The 17,152-nt window shown below is 36.9% G+C and overlaps 1 protein-coding gene across 2 annotated transcripts; it reads right to left on the bottom strand.

Moving 5' to 3' along the window:
• Window positions 1–4,137: 4,137 nt before the first annotated feature.
• LOC132114812 (ankyrin repeat domain-containing protein 46) lies at window positions 4,138–7,591 on the bottom strand. Of its 2 annotated transcripts, XR_009425362.1 has the most exons (5): window positions 7,455–7,591; window positions 5,936–6,278; window positions 5,035–5,193; window positions 4,663–4,953; window positions 4,138–4,588 (listed from the first exon to the last, which is right to left on the bottom strand). XR_009425362.1 is itself a non-coding variant. In XM_059523150.1 (4 exons), exons 2-4 carry the CDS (start codon window positions 6,244–6,246, stop codon window positions 4,737–4,739), a joined length of 687 nt encoding a protein of 228 aa, XP_059379133.1. In that variant the 5' UTR covers window positions 6,247–6,278; window positions 7,455–7,591; the 3' UTR covers window positions 4,138–4,736. The 2 variants fall into 2 exon arrangements, 1 of the variants encoding a protein (XP_059379133.1); XM_059523150.1 differs by having other exon boundaries at window positions 4,138–4,953.
• Window positions 7,592–17,152: the final 9,561 nt, after the last annotated feature.

Raw genomic sequence — 17,152 nt, 5'->3', positions numbered from 1 at the left:
AGTTGGTGCCGTGCCAGTGGTCGTCTTGTAGGCAAGCATCAGTACCTTGAATTTGATGCGAGCAGCTACTGGTAGCCAGTGTAACCTGATGAGGAGTGGAGTAACATGAGCTTTTTTTGGCTCATTGAAGACAATCCTCGCTGCTGCATTCTGGATCAATTGCAGAGGCTTAACAGTACATGCAGGAAGGCCCGCCAGGAGAGCATTACAATAGTCCAGTCTGGAGAGAACAAGAGCTTGGACAAGAAGTTTGGTGGCTTGCTCTGACAGGAAGGGTCTAATCTTCCTAATGTTGTATAAGGCAAACCTGCAGGACCGGGTCGTTGTAGCAATGTGGTCTGTGAAGCTTAACTGATGATCCATCACAACTCCTAGGTTTCTAGTTGTCCTCGAAGGAGTAATGGTTGATGAGCCCAGCTGTATAGAGAAGTTGTGATGAAGCAATGGGTTAGCTGGAATCACCAGGAGTTCTGTCTTCGTAAGGTTAAGCTGAAGGTGATGGTCATTCATCCAGCTAGAGATGTCCCTCAGACAGGCTGAAATGCGAGCAGCTACCGTCGAGTCATCTGGTTGGAATGAGAGGTAGAGTTGGGTGTCATCAGCGTAGCAGTGATAAGAAAAGCCATGCTTCTGAATGACAGATCCCAATGACGTCATCTAGATGGAGAAGAGAAGTGGTCCAAGTACTGAGCCTTGAGGAACCCCAGTAGCAAGGTGGTGTGATTTTGAAACATCACCCCTCCAAGACACACTGAAGGATCTGTCAGAGAGGTAGGACTTAACCCACAGGAGTGCTGTTCCAGAGATGCCCATCTTTCTGAGGGTGGACAGGAGAATCTGGTGATTAACAGTGTCAAAAGCAGCAGAAAGGTCCAGTAAGATGAGTACCGAGGATTTTGAGGCTGCTATTGCTAGTCGCAGGGCTTCAGTAACCGAGAGCAGAGCAGTCTCAGTTGAGTTGCCACTTTTGAAGCCAGATTGGTTGCTGTCCAGGAGGTTGTTCTGTACAAGGAACATAGAAAACTGGTTGAACACAGCTCACTCAAGTGTCTTTGCAATGAATGGAAGAAGGGATACCGGTCTGTAGTTTTCAAGAAGCGCTGGATTTAGAGATGGTTTCTTGAGCAGTGGGCTTACCCGAGCCTGCTTGAATGCTGAGGGAAATGTTCCAGAGTGAAGAGAGGAGTTGCTAACGTGAGTAAGCGAAGGTATGACTGAAGAAGAGATCGCTTGAAGGAGATGAGTGGGGATCGGATCAAGTGGACAAGTAGTAGGATGATTGGACAGGATAAGTTTGGAGACGTCCATCTCTGAGAGTGGGGAGAAGGATGAGAAAGAGTGTGCGTCGGTCATTGTGAAGTTGTCATAGAGTCTCCAGAAGAAAGAAGATAATAGGTCATTACCTCTCATGTTTAATTCACAATCCATTATGGGCTATTAAATATAATGGAATGGACTGTACAGTCCCTTGGCATTACTGTAAATATTATTATGTTGTGGTACAGTTTTTGGTTGTTGCTGCATTAGTTGAAGTTTACTCTAGTGTAATATTTGGTTGAGTCTTACATTTAATTGCCTAAGGAGAACTGAAGCTGAGAATGTTGTGGCATGTGACAATAAAACTAAAAGATTCAGCTAAAAAACACACCATGTCAATGAATTTAATTCAGTATTTATGTTTGTCAGTGGTTTTCAACCAGAGAGCTGGGGCCCTCAGAAAAACTCCAAGAGGAGATCAAGATCACTTCAGCATTTCAAATAAGACAAAACCAGCAGACTGTTCCCAGACTTGGAGCAGAGGGGAGCCTAATTCTAAAAGAATGATCTATAAAAGTCTGGTTAAGTAATAAAAACTTAAAATGCAATTCCCATTCTATAACACCACTGCAAAAAATCCCAGCATGCTTTTAAATTGTTACAACCCCCACCATTTCCCCCTGCTGAGACCAAAGAAACATCCGGATGAGTTATTCACCATCAACACACTCTTCCTATCATACAAGAAAATCAATAAGTGTGTCTGAATATGACCACTTGTTAAAAGACTTGAAACAGCTGCAATAAGTTTGTGCGTGTTACCAAATAATTATTTAGATTTAAAACTAAAAATACTAATACTATACTGTATTTTCACCTGCTCCGGTCTGCTGTGGACACAAGGGGGCGCTGTGGGGCAATTATGTAAATAGAAAAGATTAGAGCTGTTTAGTTTACAGTCCTAATATCTGGAAAAGCATTGGCATTTGAATTATGGGTTCCGTTAGGATTTTTTAATGGGTTTTTAGAATACAGGTTTTCAATTTAGTAGTACAAAAATCTGTGCATACTATTGACGTGTGATTTTTAAGTTTGCCAAAACACAAAATGTAATTAAAATCAATATTTAACCTATTTAAGGTAAAATGATATAAAATCTGGAAATGCAATCAAGTAGCTGTAATCCTTAACCTAACTTATAAACACAGACACAAAAATAAAGTGTCCTGTACACTACTTCTATCATTAAGATACACATGAAATTGTTACAATACATTTTCTGCAACACTTCAATTTTAGGGACCAATTCTCACTATTAACTAGTTGCTTATTAGCATGTATATTACTAGCTTATTGCCTCTTTATTTGTACTTATAAATGATCATATTCTACATCCCTTAATCCTACCCAATACCTAAACTTAACAACTACCTCACTAACTATTAAAGGGATACTCCACCCCAAAATGTAAGTTTTGTCAATCACTTACCCCATGTCGAAACCTGTAAAAGCTTTGTTCATCTTTAGAACACAATTTAAGATATTTTGGATGAAAACAAGGAGGCTTGTGACTATCCCATAGACTGCCAAGTAAATTACACTGTCACTGTCAAGAAAAGTATGAAAATTTCATTGTCAGAATAATCCATCTGCCGTCAGTGGTTCAAACGTAACGTTATGAAGCGATGAGAATACTTTTTGAAAGAAAACAAAAATAATGACTTCATTCAACAATTTGTCTACTCTGTCTCTTAACATTTTCTTCGACACAAGGATACGTTATCTATATTTGTATTTATGCTTTGCATTGAACAAAAACAGTGCATCCATTCAGCGCGGCTGACACAGAAGAGTGTACTTGCAGAGTAGACTACTGATGCAGAGAGACAGAGGAGATGAATTGTTGAATAAAGTCTGTATTTTTGTTTTCTACGGATACAAAAAGAAAATTCATAAAATTCAGGTTGAACCACTGATGGCAGATGGACTATTCTGATGATGTCTCTCATACTTTTCTCGACCTTGACAGTGTAATTTACTAGGCAGTCACTGCGACAGTCACAAGCCTCCCATTTTTCATCCAAAATATCTAAAATTGTGTTACGAAGATGAACGAAGCTTTTACAGGTTTGGAACGACACGGGTTTACGTGATTAATGACAAAATTGTCACTTTGGGGTAGAGTATCGCTTTAATTAGTAATTCAAATTTTATTAAGGCAATAGTCATAGTTTAATAGTGAGAATTGGACCTTAAAATAAATTGTGACCAAATTTTCTTTATGTGCTCTTCATCTTTAAACATCATTTACTGCATGCAAAAATTTATCAGAAATTCTCATATTTATTTGTATCATCGACAACATTGAAAATATTAACAGACGTGGTTTGGATAATTTTTTTTAAATTCTCAATTTATACAACAAATAGTTATGGTTGGTTATGGCTGATGGCTGTAAAGTGTTATACACACACGCCTGTGTACACACACATACAGTACACATACCTGTGACCTCATTAAATCAGTATTAATGTTGCGGAAGAACTACATTTCTTGGCAGAAGAATGATTACTTGTTATCAATAAATTGTTAAGGGATCCCATTAGCTGTTCTTAAATCACTTACAGTACTTGGGCAATGAGCAATCATTTTAGGTCATATATAGCTTTATTATTAGCATTAACATTGACATTTATTCTTGTGGAAAATTAATTTTCTGATGTGGAACAATTGTGGATGTGGAAAATTATCTGTTTATTTCAACAAACAGGACATCCCTTTTGACATGTAGGATAATTAGTACACAAACAGAATAAAAGAAAGAATGTTAATTGTCCTTGTTAATCTGTGCACAAACAGGAAATTCCTGATGGCCATTTATTGATATATATAACATTTTACATATTACTTTAAACAATGTTTCATGTTACAATGTAAATCGTTGAATCATAGATAAGTAAATTAGCATATGTGTGTGTTAACTGGTCTACTGTCATACTTATACAATAAAGATAAGAATAATGATGGTTTAAAATAAAGATGACGGAAAAGGAAATAGGTAAATACGATGATGAAAACATCATGCCTGATCTACAACAGTTATCTAATGCTGCTTACATCACCTTACATAATTTGCTTACAAATTATTACAAGTGCATATGTCTATGGTTCAACAGTTGGCCAGGTTCAGTAATCATGGAAAGATCTGTGAGAAATGGGTTTAGATCACTTTAGGTGTATCTGAGAAACGTTTCTCCCATAAATACCTTAACCTTTCAGTTTTCCTTCATAGTGCAGCCATCATCATGTGAACACTGTCACTCGACCTTACCTGTGAGAACAACAAGATTGTTTCTAAACTTCACATTAGACCTAATCCTGTACTATGAGGAACCTTCAGTGTACCTTCAGAGTCCACTCAAACCTCCCTTTAGTTCAAAGTTGGACTCGTCTGGTCCAGGGATAACACAATCTGGCCCTCAGTGGACCAACTCCAGCTGACTTGCAGAAAAGGGCAGAACGCCACTAACATAGTAAGCAATGCCCAAAGAAAGAAGGGCGATGACCAGCAGCAGCAGCAGCACCCTCCAGAAGCCCAAGTCCTCCACAAACTCCTGCCAGGTGGAGCGAAAGCTGGACAGCACACCCTCGCTGTTCTGCAGGTTTGGATTCAACAGTGAATGGCTCTCCATTGCACTAGGAACAAGGGTATTTTGTTAGGAAAAAAGGTACTAATAGGTGTCAAATAACTAAAACATGTAAATGTGCAAATCTAACCTCTCGCTCTCAGCCATCTGCATGGCTTCAAGTTTGGAGTGGGCTCCTCTGTTGAAGCCCTTGACCTCTTGCTCTTCAAGCCCTTCCAGTAACCGAATGGCATCTTTATTGACACCCCTCCTCTTAGCCAGCACAAGTGGTGTCGAGCCATTGTGGTTACTGTTCAAATGTTAGAGAACGATTGAGAAATTTACATAGAGTCAGATAATGATCATAATGACATCATTACAGCTACAGTAAAATAATAAATGAATATGATACGTCTTTGAAAAAGTGCAACATTTATTTCTATTTTATGAAAGTGGTGGCTAACATTGGTGGATATGGAAACCAAGGAAAAGTTAACATTTTAATAAATATAATTAATATAATGAAATTAATAATAATAGGGAACAACAGAAGGTAAGCCAGGGTAAAAGTTGCATTTGATTTTATTTCCCTTTAGAGAAAATGGTCTTGTTGATTTCCAGTTTTGCACAAGACAACTAAAGTCAAAGTAAGTTTAAAAAAGTAATGTCAATGTATTTAGTGAATATAAGTATTTTTTAATTCTTAAATTCCAAAATAATTATTCAAATCACTTTATCAAAATAACCATAATATGGACATACAAAATGTATTGCTAAAGCTAAAGTGAATTTGAAGAAGTATTTTATGCAAAACATGTTGTTTATTATTTATTACTATAGCTAAATTATTTGTATCAAATACTTTTTATGATTTTCTTCCTGTAAATGTGTAGCTCCATCAATGTTAACAATGTTTTTTCTGCAATCACAGACTATGGGAGTACTAAAGAGCTCAAGTGTGCCACAGTATTAATGACGTTGTACATTACATACACATTCGTCACTAACAACAAACATCTAATTATTCAAATAAATATATTGGCTTATCTCACCAAATATCAATCTTGAGGCCGTTGGACACCAGGAACTGAATGGTGTCCACATGTCCACACAGGTGCAGTGCAGTGTTGCCCTGATAGTCGGTGGCCAGCAGATCTGCACCGAACTTGTGCAGGAAGCGGCAGATGTCCACATTACCTCGCGCCGCTGCCAGATGCAGACCTGTGCGGCCCCTGTGGTCACGGATGTTGGGGTCACAGCCAGCCTCCAGCAGACATCTAGCAAAACTCAAGTCCCCATCGACACAAGCCTGCAGTAACGGCACACTAGTCTGTGACGAGTCATTGATGAAGACATATGACATGTCTGAGTCGGTCTCCGAAAATTCCAGCGTAACTGAAAAACACAATAATGGAGTGAATCTCACATGCCTGGTCATATTTCACCCCACGATTAAAGCAACAACAAAAACTACTTTTTAATTAAGAAGATGGAAGTCTGCTTTGAGAACCATTTAGACCCATTTCTCAATCACATTTTCAAAACTGTTCACACAACGGCAGTCTATGAGTCAGTCTATGTTAGCTACACTGTGAATCGTTTATCATTGCTATGACATAAAATGCATTCAGTGACTATTTCTGTCAAATTACATGAATTCTTCTCACACTTAGACACAACCACCACTAAAACTCCAAAACTGTTGTAGTGGGTAATTTTATTGCATTTTGAATGTAATGTAATATAGTACTGTGTGTAATTAGTGTAATATTACTTTGTGTTACTCTAGCATTAAACTATATTACATTAATGCAAATTGTGAACAATATGAACAGGGGAAGCAACAATGATAAGCCGACATACCATATCATTTTTTAACATCCAATGAAAATGGTTGTCTAATTAGATCATTTTAAAACTAAGATAGAAATAAAATGCAACTAAGTACGATTTATTTATTTGTTTGTTTTTTTGCCAATGTTCTGTGTTTGTAAATAAGAGAAGTGGCTCTGAAATAAAACATCTGACACATAACAATTGATTAATGGACTTTAACATACTGTGCCCTTAAATGTAAAATATAGCTGATTACTTTTTGATGAGCTGAAATATGTCCTAGTCCTAAATGATGACAAAAACGCTGGCACTAAGACCAGCTGGTTATACTCGAATAAGTCTTAATGGATTATATTCCTCAGCAATCATGCATCATTAAGCTTTGGACTGCTGAGCCACTGTTTATCAAAGCACCTGCACCCTTCAAGCTGATCATGATCTGCAGTGCTGGAGCAGCCCACTGCTAGATGATGCTGACTAATGTAAAACCAGCCATCTTTAATCTCTGTGGAGTTTATTCCTCTAAATTCAGAACAGAGACCAATCTGCTGCTAGTATTAACAAGCTCCAGTATGTTAACTGTGATATAACGTTTGTAAACATGTCATTACTGTAAACAGCTGTGTAATACTCTATCGCTGCATGTTTATACGTGTGCATAAGAGCACTACTATCATCTGCAATAGACTTAACAATAAGACATATTATATCACACTGTAATGGGTTTATGTGTACCTGTTATGTGAAGCAGTATCACAGGAGAAATGTTTTGAGCTTCTTCAAGTCCCGTTGCTTACGTCTATCTGTGTTGTTTGTGTTACGACAGCTGCAGTGATGACTGTGCGTTTGAGCGCGTACATCGCCCCCTACCGCTGTGGCGCGCTGCTGCCTAATAAATCTAGTGAAGGGCGCTTTCGAAGCTTTCATGAAACTTCGAAGCCTTCTGAATCTCTAGGCTTGTTTGAGATGCGCCTTGCCTCGCCTGAATTGTAAGCGAGAGTAGGCGGCTGCAGTAAGGGGAGGAGTTAAAAAAGTGCAGGCAAGCCGGACACTTCCTGAATCTCGCTGTGTTGTGGACTGCAAACGTCAGCAATGGAAGAGATCGCGTTCGCGTTCTTTATCGCAGACGAAGTGGATGCAATTGAAATACCACTGCTTTTGCACGAAGATGGTTATGATGAGGAGAATCACTTAAGGTGAAGTGCTCATTACTTAAAATGGCTTTTTCAGTAAATAGTAGGGATATAAATCTATCTGGTCTTGGTATGTTGCAAGTTGAATAGATCTAATGAAAATAAACAGTCCAGACTGCAGATAATTCAGCACTAAATAAAATAAAGGTTTAAAGGATTTAATTAAAACGTAAAATAAATGTTTTCTCTCTCCTAGGAATGTCCCTAAAATTCCTCACTTTGTTGAGAATGTGGTCCATTTGTACAGTCCTTCTGAGTTTCAAAGTCATTTCAGACTTTCTAGAGGTCATGTGGAGGTATGTAGGCAAACAAAACATCATGTTAGGCATATGCTCCCCCCATGCAAATTCATGTGTCCATGGTTTTATTATATGATAACTATTTTTTTTCTCTTCCTAATGCAGGATTTAATACACTTGGTCCTTTTTACATGAATAAACAGCAGACTAAGGTGCCGCTGACAAACAGTATACTTGCCTCTCTATGGACTCTTTCCAACCAAGAGTCCTATAGAGGAGTGGCAGACAGATTTAACATAACCAAATCTACAGTTTCAACACACCTGCATGATTTCTGTTCTCTTGTAATAACACATTTGTCACATTACATCTCCTGGCCCAGAGGACAAGCCCTGCACATATCACAGTTAGAATTTGAAACAGCTGGGTTTCCTAACACTGTCTGTGCAGTTGATGGATGCCACATTCCAATAGTAAAACCGCACTGTGAGAATCCTGTGGCCTATATCAATAGGAAACAGTTCTATTCTGTAATTCTTACAGGATTCTGTGACAGTCAGCGGCGGTTCTGTCATGTCAGTGTGGGTCACCCTGGTAGTTGGCATGATTCAAGGGCATTTCGGTTGTCAGAGGTAGGCCGACTTCTTGAGGAAGATCCACATTCCCTGGTTCCTGAGGGCATGCATATAATTGGAGATTCTGCATACCCTCTCTCGCTTCAGCTTATGAAGCCATACAGAGACAATGGCCACTTGACTTTCAGGCAGAGATGCTTCAATAGGAAACTGAATTCTGCTCGTGTAGTTATTGAGCATGCATTTGGAATTTTAAAATCAAAATTCAGGAGACTCAGATGTCTTCACATGAAAAAAGTAAAGAACATTTCTTCTGCAGTCACAGCCTGTTGCATTCTTCATAACATCTGCCTGAAATCCAATGACCAAATTGACGAGGATCAGCAGGCAGATGTTATGGAGGATGAGCCATACCCACCAGAAGCCCACATTCACAATAATGCTTCACATTATAGAGATGCAATCTGTGGCCGCCTGTGAACATCACATTTACTTGTTCTACCTTCAACAATTCCCTCCATTAAACTTATCTTAAGAAGGTTTTTGATTTAACTGTTTTGTGAGGTGGTGGATGGGATTGTACAGGATTATTTTAAGCACTTACTATCAAATGATTGACATATATTCTGCTAGTCAACCACTGTCCCCTCTCTAGGGAGGAATGTTTGTGTTCTCTATAATAATGATGTGATAAGCAATAAAATGATGATACACATGGGAATGGATTATATGGTTAAACTTTATTTTTTAATAGATCGATTATCATTTCCTGGGATTTACTGATTTTTTTTAGTTGTTCAATGATTTCTCCAAGGCAGGTAAGAGATTTTTTTTCAAACATCCTTCTCCGCCTCTCTTTAAGCCTTCTTCTGCGTTCCAAGTCAGGCCGCACTAGTGACTCTAGAGCAGCTGTTCTCCTCTCTGAATGCGCTTCATAAACTTCACAGAATGTTGATGCTGTTTGTCTCCTTCTGTGCATTTCTTTGGAGGGCATAGCAGTGGAGGGACCTGGTTGTTCTTCTGGGAGAGGCTGTTCTTGGGAGCCTGTGGCCTGTGCAATTGAGGACTTGGTCTGGGATGAGGTAGTGTTGAACAGAGGAGTCGAGCAGATTGTGCCTGATGGTGCACTCCCAACTCCAGATTTCCCAAATAAGTCTTCCATTTCCTTTGAGAAAACATGTAAAACAATGTAAATAGAGATGCTTTAGAAATTATTTTTTATGTAAACCCAGTGATTTGCAGTAATTTCAATACAAAAAGCACACCAACCTTGTAATACTCCCATGTAACTTTTCCCTCTCCTGTTGACCGACACCGGTCTTTAGCCCTTTTGTAAGTAGTGATCATGTTGCCAAGTTTTTTGCGCAATTTTTCATTGCTGATGTTGTAACCTTTTTCTTTGAAGGCTTGCTCCAGCTTTTTGTAAAATGCTATTTTATTTCTGTAGTACAAATGCAGATACATTTGTGTGAGGTCAAGCAGCAGCAGCGTGGTCCTGTGTGTGAATTCTATGAAAACAGCCGTTTAAAATTGTGAAAGATCAACTTTATACATATTGGATATTAGTTAACTTTATACATATTAGAAACAGTGCATACCTTGTTGGGTTTCTTCACATTCTGACTGCATGGAAGGGGATTGAAGATTGTGTGTTTGTGTGAGATTTATTTTCCTTGTTTCAACAGGGCACTCGACAAGGGATACTGGATGATCAATCACTGGAGGGGGACACTGAGACAGAGATGCTGGACGTGGAGGGGGAAGTTGAGACAGAGTAGTAACAGGAGGGGGACACTGAGACAGAGATGCTGGACGTGGAGGGGGAAGTTGAGACAGAGTAGTAACAAGAGGGGGACACTGAGACAGAGATGCTGGACGTGGAGGTGGAAGTTGAGACAGAGTAGTAACAAGAGGGGGACACTGAGACAGAGATGCTGGACGTGGAGGGGGAAGTTGAGACAGAGTAGTAACAGGAGGGGGACACTGAGACAGAGATGCTGGACAGTGGGTAGTATCTGCTAAAGAGAACACAATAATAAAAAATCCCCATGATCATTCTAAACGTTATAATGTTATTATGGTTAAAAGAAAAATGCCTTACCTTGTTTCTGTTCTGCAGATCTCACTTGTTGCATTATATATGCTGCATATTTTTTGTCTATAAAAAACGAATTTCAATCAATAAAAATAAAATTCATTATTTTTACATCATCAAGCAACCAATTTTTTATTTATTTTTTTACTTACCATTCTTTATTCTCTCAGCAATTTCTTTGCTTACTGTTAATGTGATTGCTCCCTGGGAGTCTGATAGTTTTAGTAACATATTCTCCATCTTGCTACAATTGTAAACTTTGTGGATGCCTTTTATAATCAAAGCCATAATGAGAAATGATGAGCAAACAGATGCTGCATTAAATTTACATTGTTATCCCTAATTATGGGTTAAACATTTAAGAGTGGGACATGGCACAGCTGATTAACTTGATGTATATCCTACTTAAGGGATAGTTTACCCAAAGAAAAAAAATCTTTGGGTGAACTATCCCTTTTTTACATGAAAAATATTCCATATAAATATATTACACAATTGTGTGTCACCTTAATGTAAGTTTGGATTTCATGTTTAATGACCAATAAAAGTGTGTACAGCTAATTAATATTCAAAAATTATATAAAACAAAAACACATTCTAAATTAAGAAATTAGCATGCATTTGTGGGTTTTGTTTACTGCACTCCTGGAATAAGACATACCTAGATAAAGATCTTAGATAAAAACACAAACATGAGGCCTTATTGTAAAACCGTCACATTAGATATGCATGTTTGATTGACTAATTTATTTAATGGATTACTGTTGTTCAAAAATCTCAATGTACAAAATTAACACAAGCATGCAATACAATAAAGAGAAAATGACAACAAACAGAACTTTAAACCAAGAAAATAAAAGGGTATATAAAGCACATGTCCTAAATACTTATAGTATTATGCTAATGGACTTCTTGGAATTAAGGGAAAAAAAATATCAGCTGACATTCGCTGCCAATGACCATTAAGCTGTGTCGTCAGCAAGTCGTTTCCCATCATGCTTTTGATCAGCGCAGTCGGTGGAGAGCAACTGCGCGCGACTGCAGAATCCGACAGGTGCGCCTTGCGCTCGCGAGAGATTTTTGACATACGTCAGCATGACATCAGAGCAAGGCGGACCGCACTCGGACACATTTCTAACCGGCATGCATCTCGCGCTGATCACCGGTGATCGATTCTGCGCAGATTTTGCTCATCTCAAACAAGCCTAATATTTCAAAATCCAATATTTTTTTTTTGTTTATTGTCTCTCTTTTTGTTATGAGTTATTTTTTTCACCAGGTAAAATATAAAAAATACTAGACTGCGCCTATGCGACTTATGAATGTGTCTAATAGATTTAACCGATCTCTGGGCATTTAAACAAATAATATTAATAATAGTTCACTTTAATACGTATGAGTGTGTGATACAAAAAATGAGAACTATTTAATTTATTTTAATTGATCTACTTTTGCTTAATAACAAGCATTGCACATTAAAAAGCAATTTACTTAAAAAAATTAAACTATAATTTGTAGATTTGTACATTTAACAGATTACACAAATGCATTTGGAACTGGTTTCCAAAAGGTGTCATTATTTGGTAGAACAAGAACAATAATCAGATGAAACTTCCACATTTCAAGAGCTATGTGTTAGATGTGCTGTCTTACTCATACAGAGCTGGAGTTAAATTAATAGTGCATTAGTGTTTTTAATAACAGTAATAATAGCAATACAGCACACTGTATTGTCTAATAATGTAATCCTCATAAGTAATTTTATACCTATTTAATCACACAACAATCTTGCTTTTGCCTTATATTAAATAAATGCACAGACTGAATTACAAAAACTGCACGGGTTTGAACATCTGTTGCTTTCCAGTCAAAAAAGCACAACCAGACAAAGCTTTCCTTGCCTGTGTTTGTCAGGTTTTCAGGAAGAGTGGACCCAAAAGCAGCTGAATGCTTAACTTCAAGTAAGAAAGACCATACCAGGAAGTAAACAACGTAGACGCAACAGATCAGGAATAAGGTCAAGCAGTGATCAGAACCAGAAAGGCTGTCTAAAAGCAAATGCCATAAAATAATCTGAGGGCCAGAACCCAAAGAAGTCAACACCAGAGTGGGCAGCTGCCTTCCATTGACCAGTACGCTCTGTTGCCACAGGAAACTACAGCACTAACTAGATGCCTAGCCAGAAGAGAGGAGCTTAAGTAAATTAATAACTGGACTGACAGACAGGGCATTAGTGAGAAGCACAAAATACACCGGCAAAGAAACAGTGAAACCACGTACATGCTCTCCTTCTCAGACAGACCCTCTTCTGGTGGTGGTGCCATTGTTTTCATTTGTATCTGGATCAGTGGGTCCATCTTCAGCTGTGCTTCCTGATTCAGACAGAGAGTTTAAAAGTATGGACCGAGTTCTTCTTGGTGTTTGCACTTCAGGGAGCCTGGGGGCTCTGGCTGGTTTTCTGACTGAAGCCCATTGTCACTGAAGTCATCTTCATCGTCAGAAAGTTGCTTGATGCGCACATCATTGGTCAGGGCTGAGACATGAGGCTGGATCAAGGAGATCAATGTGGTGTCTGAAGTCACATTAGAGGGCATTTCGGCAGGTGTGTCTGTTTTAGGCACAAGGGGAAAAATGACTACTAACAGGCTTAACAATGATAAAGGGATGCTTACCGAAAGAAACTCATTTAATTTTCAATGTACATTATACTACAATGAATACAATATACAATTTAAACTTTTCATGAGGCTTGTTGAAAAACAGGAAATCCTATTAAACAGTCTGCTATACTGCTCAATAGTATGGGGTCAGGAAGATTTTTTAAAAGAAATTATGACTTTTCTTTCAGCAAGGACACAATAAATAGATCCAAAGTGATAGTAAAGACATTTATAATTGTACAACATATTTTTATTTTAAATAAATGCTGTTCTTTTAAACTTTATAATCTAAGGATCCTGAAATTTTTTTATTGTAAAATGTTAAGCAGCACAACTGTTTTTAACACTGACTGATAATAATAAGAAATGTTAATTTTTTTTAGCAAAAAATCCGCATACTAGAATAATCTTTGAAGGACCATGTGACACTGAAAACTGAAGTAATTAATGTTAAAAATTTGTATATATATATTAAACAATAAAAAAAATTATTTACTGTATTTTTTTATTAAATAAATCCAGCCTTGGTGAGCAGAAGAGACATTCCAAGTGACATTTCAATCTTACCAACTCTTAACTTTTGAATGGTAATGTATATTTTATTACTATTATAACTTTTTTTATTACTATGTAATCTATATGATATAACAAAATGGTATAACCAACATGCAGGAAGTCATTTTATTGTCATGTGACAGAAAGGCCATATCGGTAGACCATCAATGTCTCTTAAAATATATATTATCATTATAGTCAAAAATATAAAAAATATAATAACATGCAAAATTAGTTTAGGTTATCAACTTTTTAGTGGTATGGCCCCCAAAATTATGAATTATGTATTATAATTATCTTATTTTTGAAGTACTGCCTAAGCATACAGTAGTTCTTCAGCTGTAGAACTGTCTTAGTGCTGATTAGTTTGGAAAACTTTGATCACTTTGATCACAGCCTAGCAAACATAAAAAAAAAACACACACAAAAAAAACACACACACACAAAAAACCAATTTAATTCCTTCTGTGAGTGAGAATTGGAAAGCAATGTTTCCTTTGTGTTCAGAAATCATACCAGTCATTTCTTTAAAGAGATCCTTCTCCTCTTGAGTTTTGCTCCAGAACTCTTCAACAATGTCTTACAAAGACACTCTGAATGAATCACTGTAATAATACAAACACATACAGTACACACTACCATTCAAAAGTTTGGGGTTGGTAAGATTTTTTTATGCGTTTTATTTTATTTTTTGTCTCTTATTTTCACCAAGGCTATTTGATCATAACTGTGAAATATTATTAGAAATTAAAATAACAGTTTTATATATTAAAATTTAATTTAGTTCTGTGATAGCAAAGATGAATTTTCAGCATTTACTTCAAAAACAAAACATCTGTAACCATGTAAAAGTCTTTACTGTAATTTTTGATCAATTTTGTGTTCTTGCTGGATTATTACTGTTAAAAAAAAATCTCACATACACCAAACCTTTGAATGGTTGTGTAGGTGTTTACATATTCACAAACATAAATGGATAAAAGAAGGGAGTTCACTTTTTGACTTTAGTCTTCTCATTGGTCCATGCCACCTTTGGTGCTTTTTACTGGCAAAATAATAATAATAATTTATAATAATAAACAAAAATATTTTTTCATTATGGGACATGAAACCAAACATGGACAAAATGAGAATGAATCAGTGTGATGTGTAAAGAGCAGCATGCTCTCATTGGCCTGTCTGTTCTCATCACTGAAGGAGCTGTCCAGTGTCCACAGCTGAACACACACAATAACACATCATATCCATTTTTAGAGTGTCTTTACATATAGTGTTATAAACACATATAACCAGTGTTGCCACAGTTACTTTGAAAAAGTAACTTAGTTACTTTACAGATTACTTTATTTAAAAAGTAACTTAGTTACATTACAGATTACTTGATTTTAAAAGTAACTAAGTTACTTTATTAGTTACATTCAGCAGCTGCCGACAACATAAAAATGACTACCGGTTTTGCCAACACTCACTTTATTGGAAGTGTATTTTTAACAGTAACATCAACAATCTATCTCCTGACAATTAAAGTTGAACTTAAAAACTATTTCCTGAAAAAATGCATGTTTTTACAAAAAATAAAGGCAGTCTTTCTTGACTTAACATAAATACTTGTTTTAATAAAAAATAAAATAGTCTTTCTTGACTTCACTTAACATAAATAGTTGTTTTTAATATAAAATAAAGAAAAAGACTATCAAATTTCTTGACATCTTTTTAACATGTTTCATCAACATTGAACAGCGCGGCATTGACAGTAGTAGGGATCTTGTTTATTATGGCACGAAACGAGGGCGAGTCAACCGTATTTAATGGCAGCATTTCCTCCACAACAAACTGCCCGACTAACTTCTTCAACTCTCCCCCACTTACGGGTTTTGCACCGAAGTCCAGCTTTTGTTGTTTGGGTGCTCGGGGACCTCCTGCGCTCTGCTTCGCATCACCTGGTGTGACTTGCTCTTTAAGTTTGACGGTGCAGTGCTGCGACTCCAAATGTTTTTTCAAATTCGACGTAGTGTTTCTGTAGCTAGATAGCACTTTGTCGCCGCCAGCACAGAGTGTACAACGGACCTTAATGTTGTCATCTTTAGCTGACACAAACTCAAAATAGTGACTGTATTTCCATCTAGAAAATGCGCATCTCTCGCCACCCTCCATTGTTTACGTTTGTGTCGCTGCGTGATACCTACACGTGACGTGAACCTCATGCATGCTGAAAACGTGACTTGTCGCATACGTGACTTCACTCCCCGAGATGCAAGAAGATAAATATTTTTATTAAGGAAAATGACAAAAATAGTAATGCACAGTGCTTGGTTAAGTAACTTTAATCTGATTACTGGTTTGGAAATAGTAACGCGTTAGATTACTCGTTACTGAAAAAAGTGGTCAGATTAGAGTAACGCGTTACTATGTAACGCGTTACTGGCATCACTGCATATAACATATAAACAGTTATCATTTTAGAGTTAGCTAACTTGTAAAATCCATAATAGTTTACCAGTATACTGTCTTCCAAGCAGACTGTAAGTATTGATCCTGGAGAATCTCAGCACTGCTAAGGTTCTTGTTAAAACAGTAGACAAATAATAAAGACGTTAGTTCTATAAGAATGTGTTTACTGAAATTAATTTACAAATGACATCTATGGAATACATGATTACAGAAGATTGATTATTTCCAGTCAAAATATATATTTGATATATTTTATTGGTTTTTCTATATAGAAATGTGTTTTTTAAATTGTCCTTTATGTGAGGGACTTTTTACAGTGTCCTCATTACTGTATAACTTTACATTTACGTGCTAAGTAGTATTAATTAACAACATGTACTTTTAATATTTACTAGTATTATACAATAGTATGTGCACATAACATGTAAAAAGGACAGTCTTCTCTGTTTGTTTCTAGAATACATGTCATGCAAAAATTATTAGATTTTCATCATCATCACCACAGCAGTTAAAAATGAATAGGATGCTCCTCATATTGTTAGTAACCATTTTATTTTAATGTTTTATGTTAACATGCATAATGTATGTGTTTTATGGTTTTACTTTTGAAACAGTGTGAATCTTAATGTTTTTTCCAACGCAAAGTCTTACCCCACACAGGCTTT

This window comes from Carassius carassius, chromosome 3, assembly GCF_963082965.1.
Source record: "Carassius carassius chromosome 3, fCarCar2.1, whole genome shotgun sequence".
NCBI lineage: Eukaryota > Metazoa > Chordata > Actinopteri > Cypriniformes > Cyprinidae > Carassius > Carassius carassius.
Note: the sequence above shows the minus strand (reverse complement) of the source record. Positions and strands in the feature narration are given on the sequence as shown.

What these genes read in the sequence shown, in the direction of transcription:
- LOC132114812 (XM_059523150.1), bottom strand. Translation starts at nt 6,246, where the DNA reads ATGTCATATGTCTTCATCAATGACTCGTCACAGACTAGTGTGCCGTTA. An exon ending in GGCCTCAAGATTGATATTTG is followed by an intron (nt 5,194 to 5,935) that starts GTGAGATAAGCC and finishes ACATTTGAACAG; the next exon opens with TAACCACAATGGCTCGACAC. An exon ending in CAGATGGCTGAGAGCGAGAG is followed by an intron (nt 4,954 to 5,034) that starts GTTAGATTTGCA and finishes CCTTGTTCCTAG; the next exon opens with TGCAATGGAGAGCCATTCAC.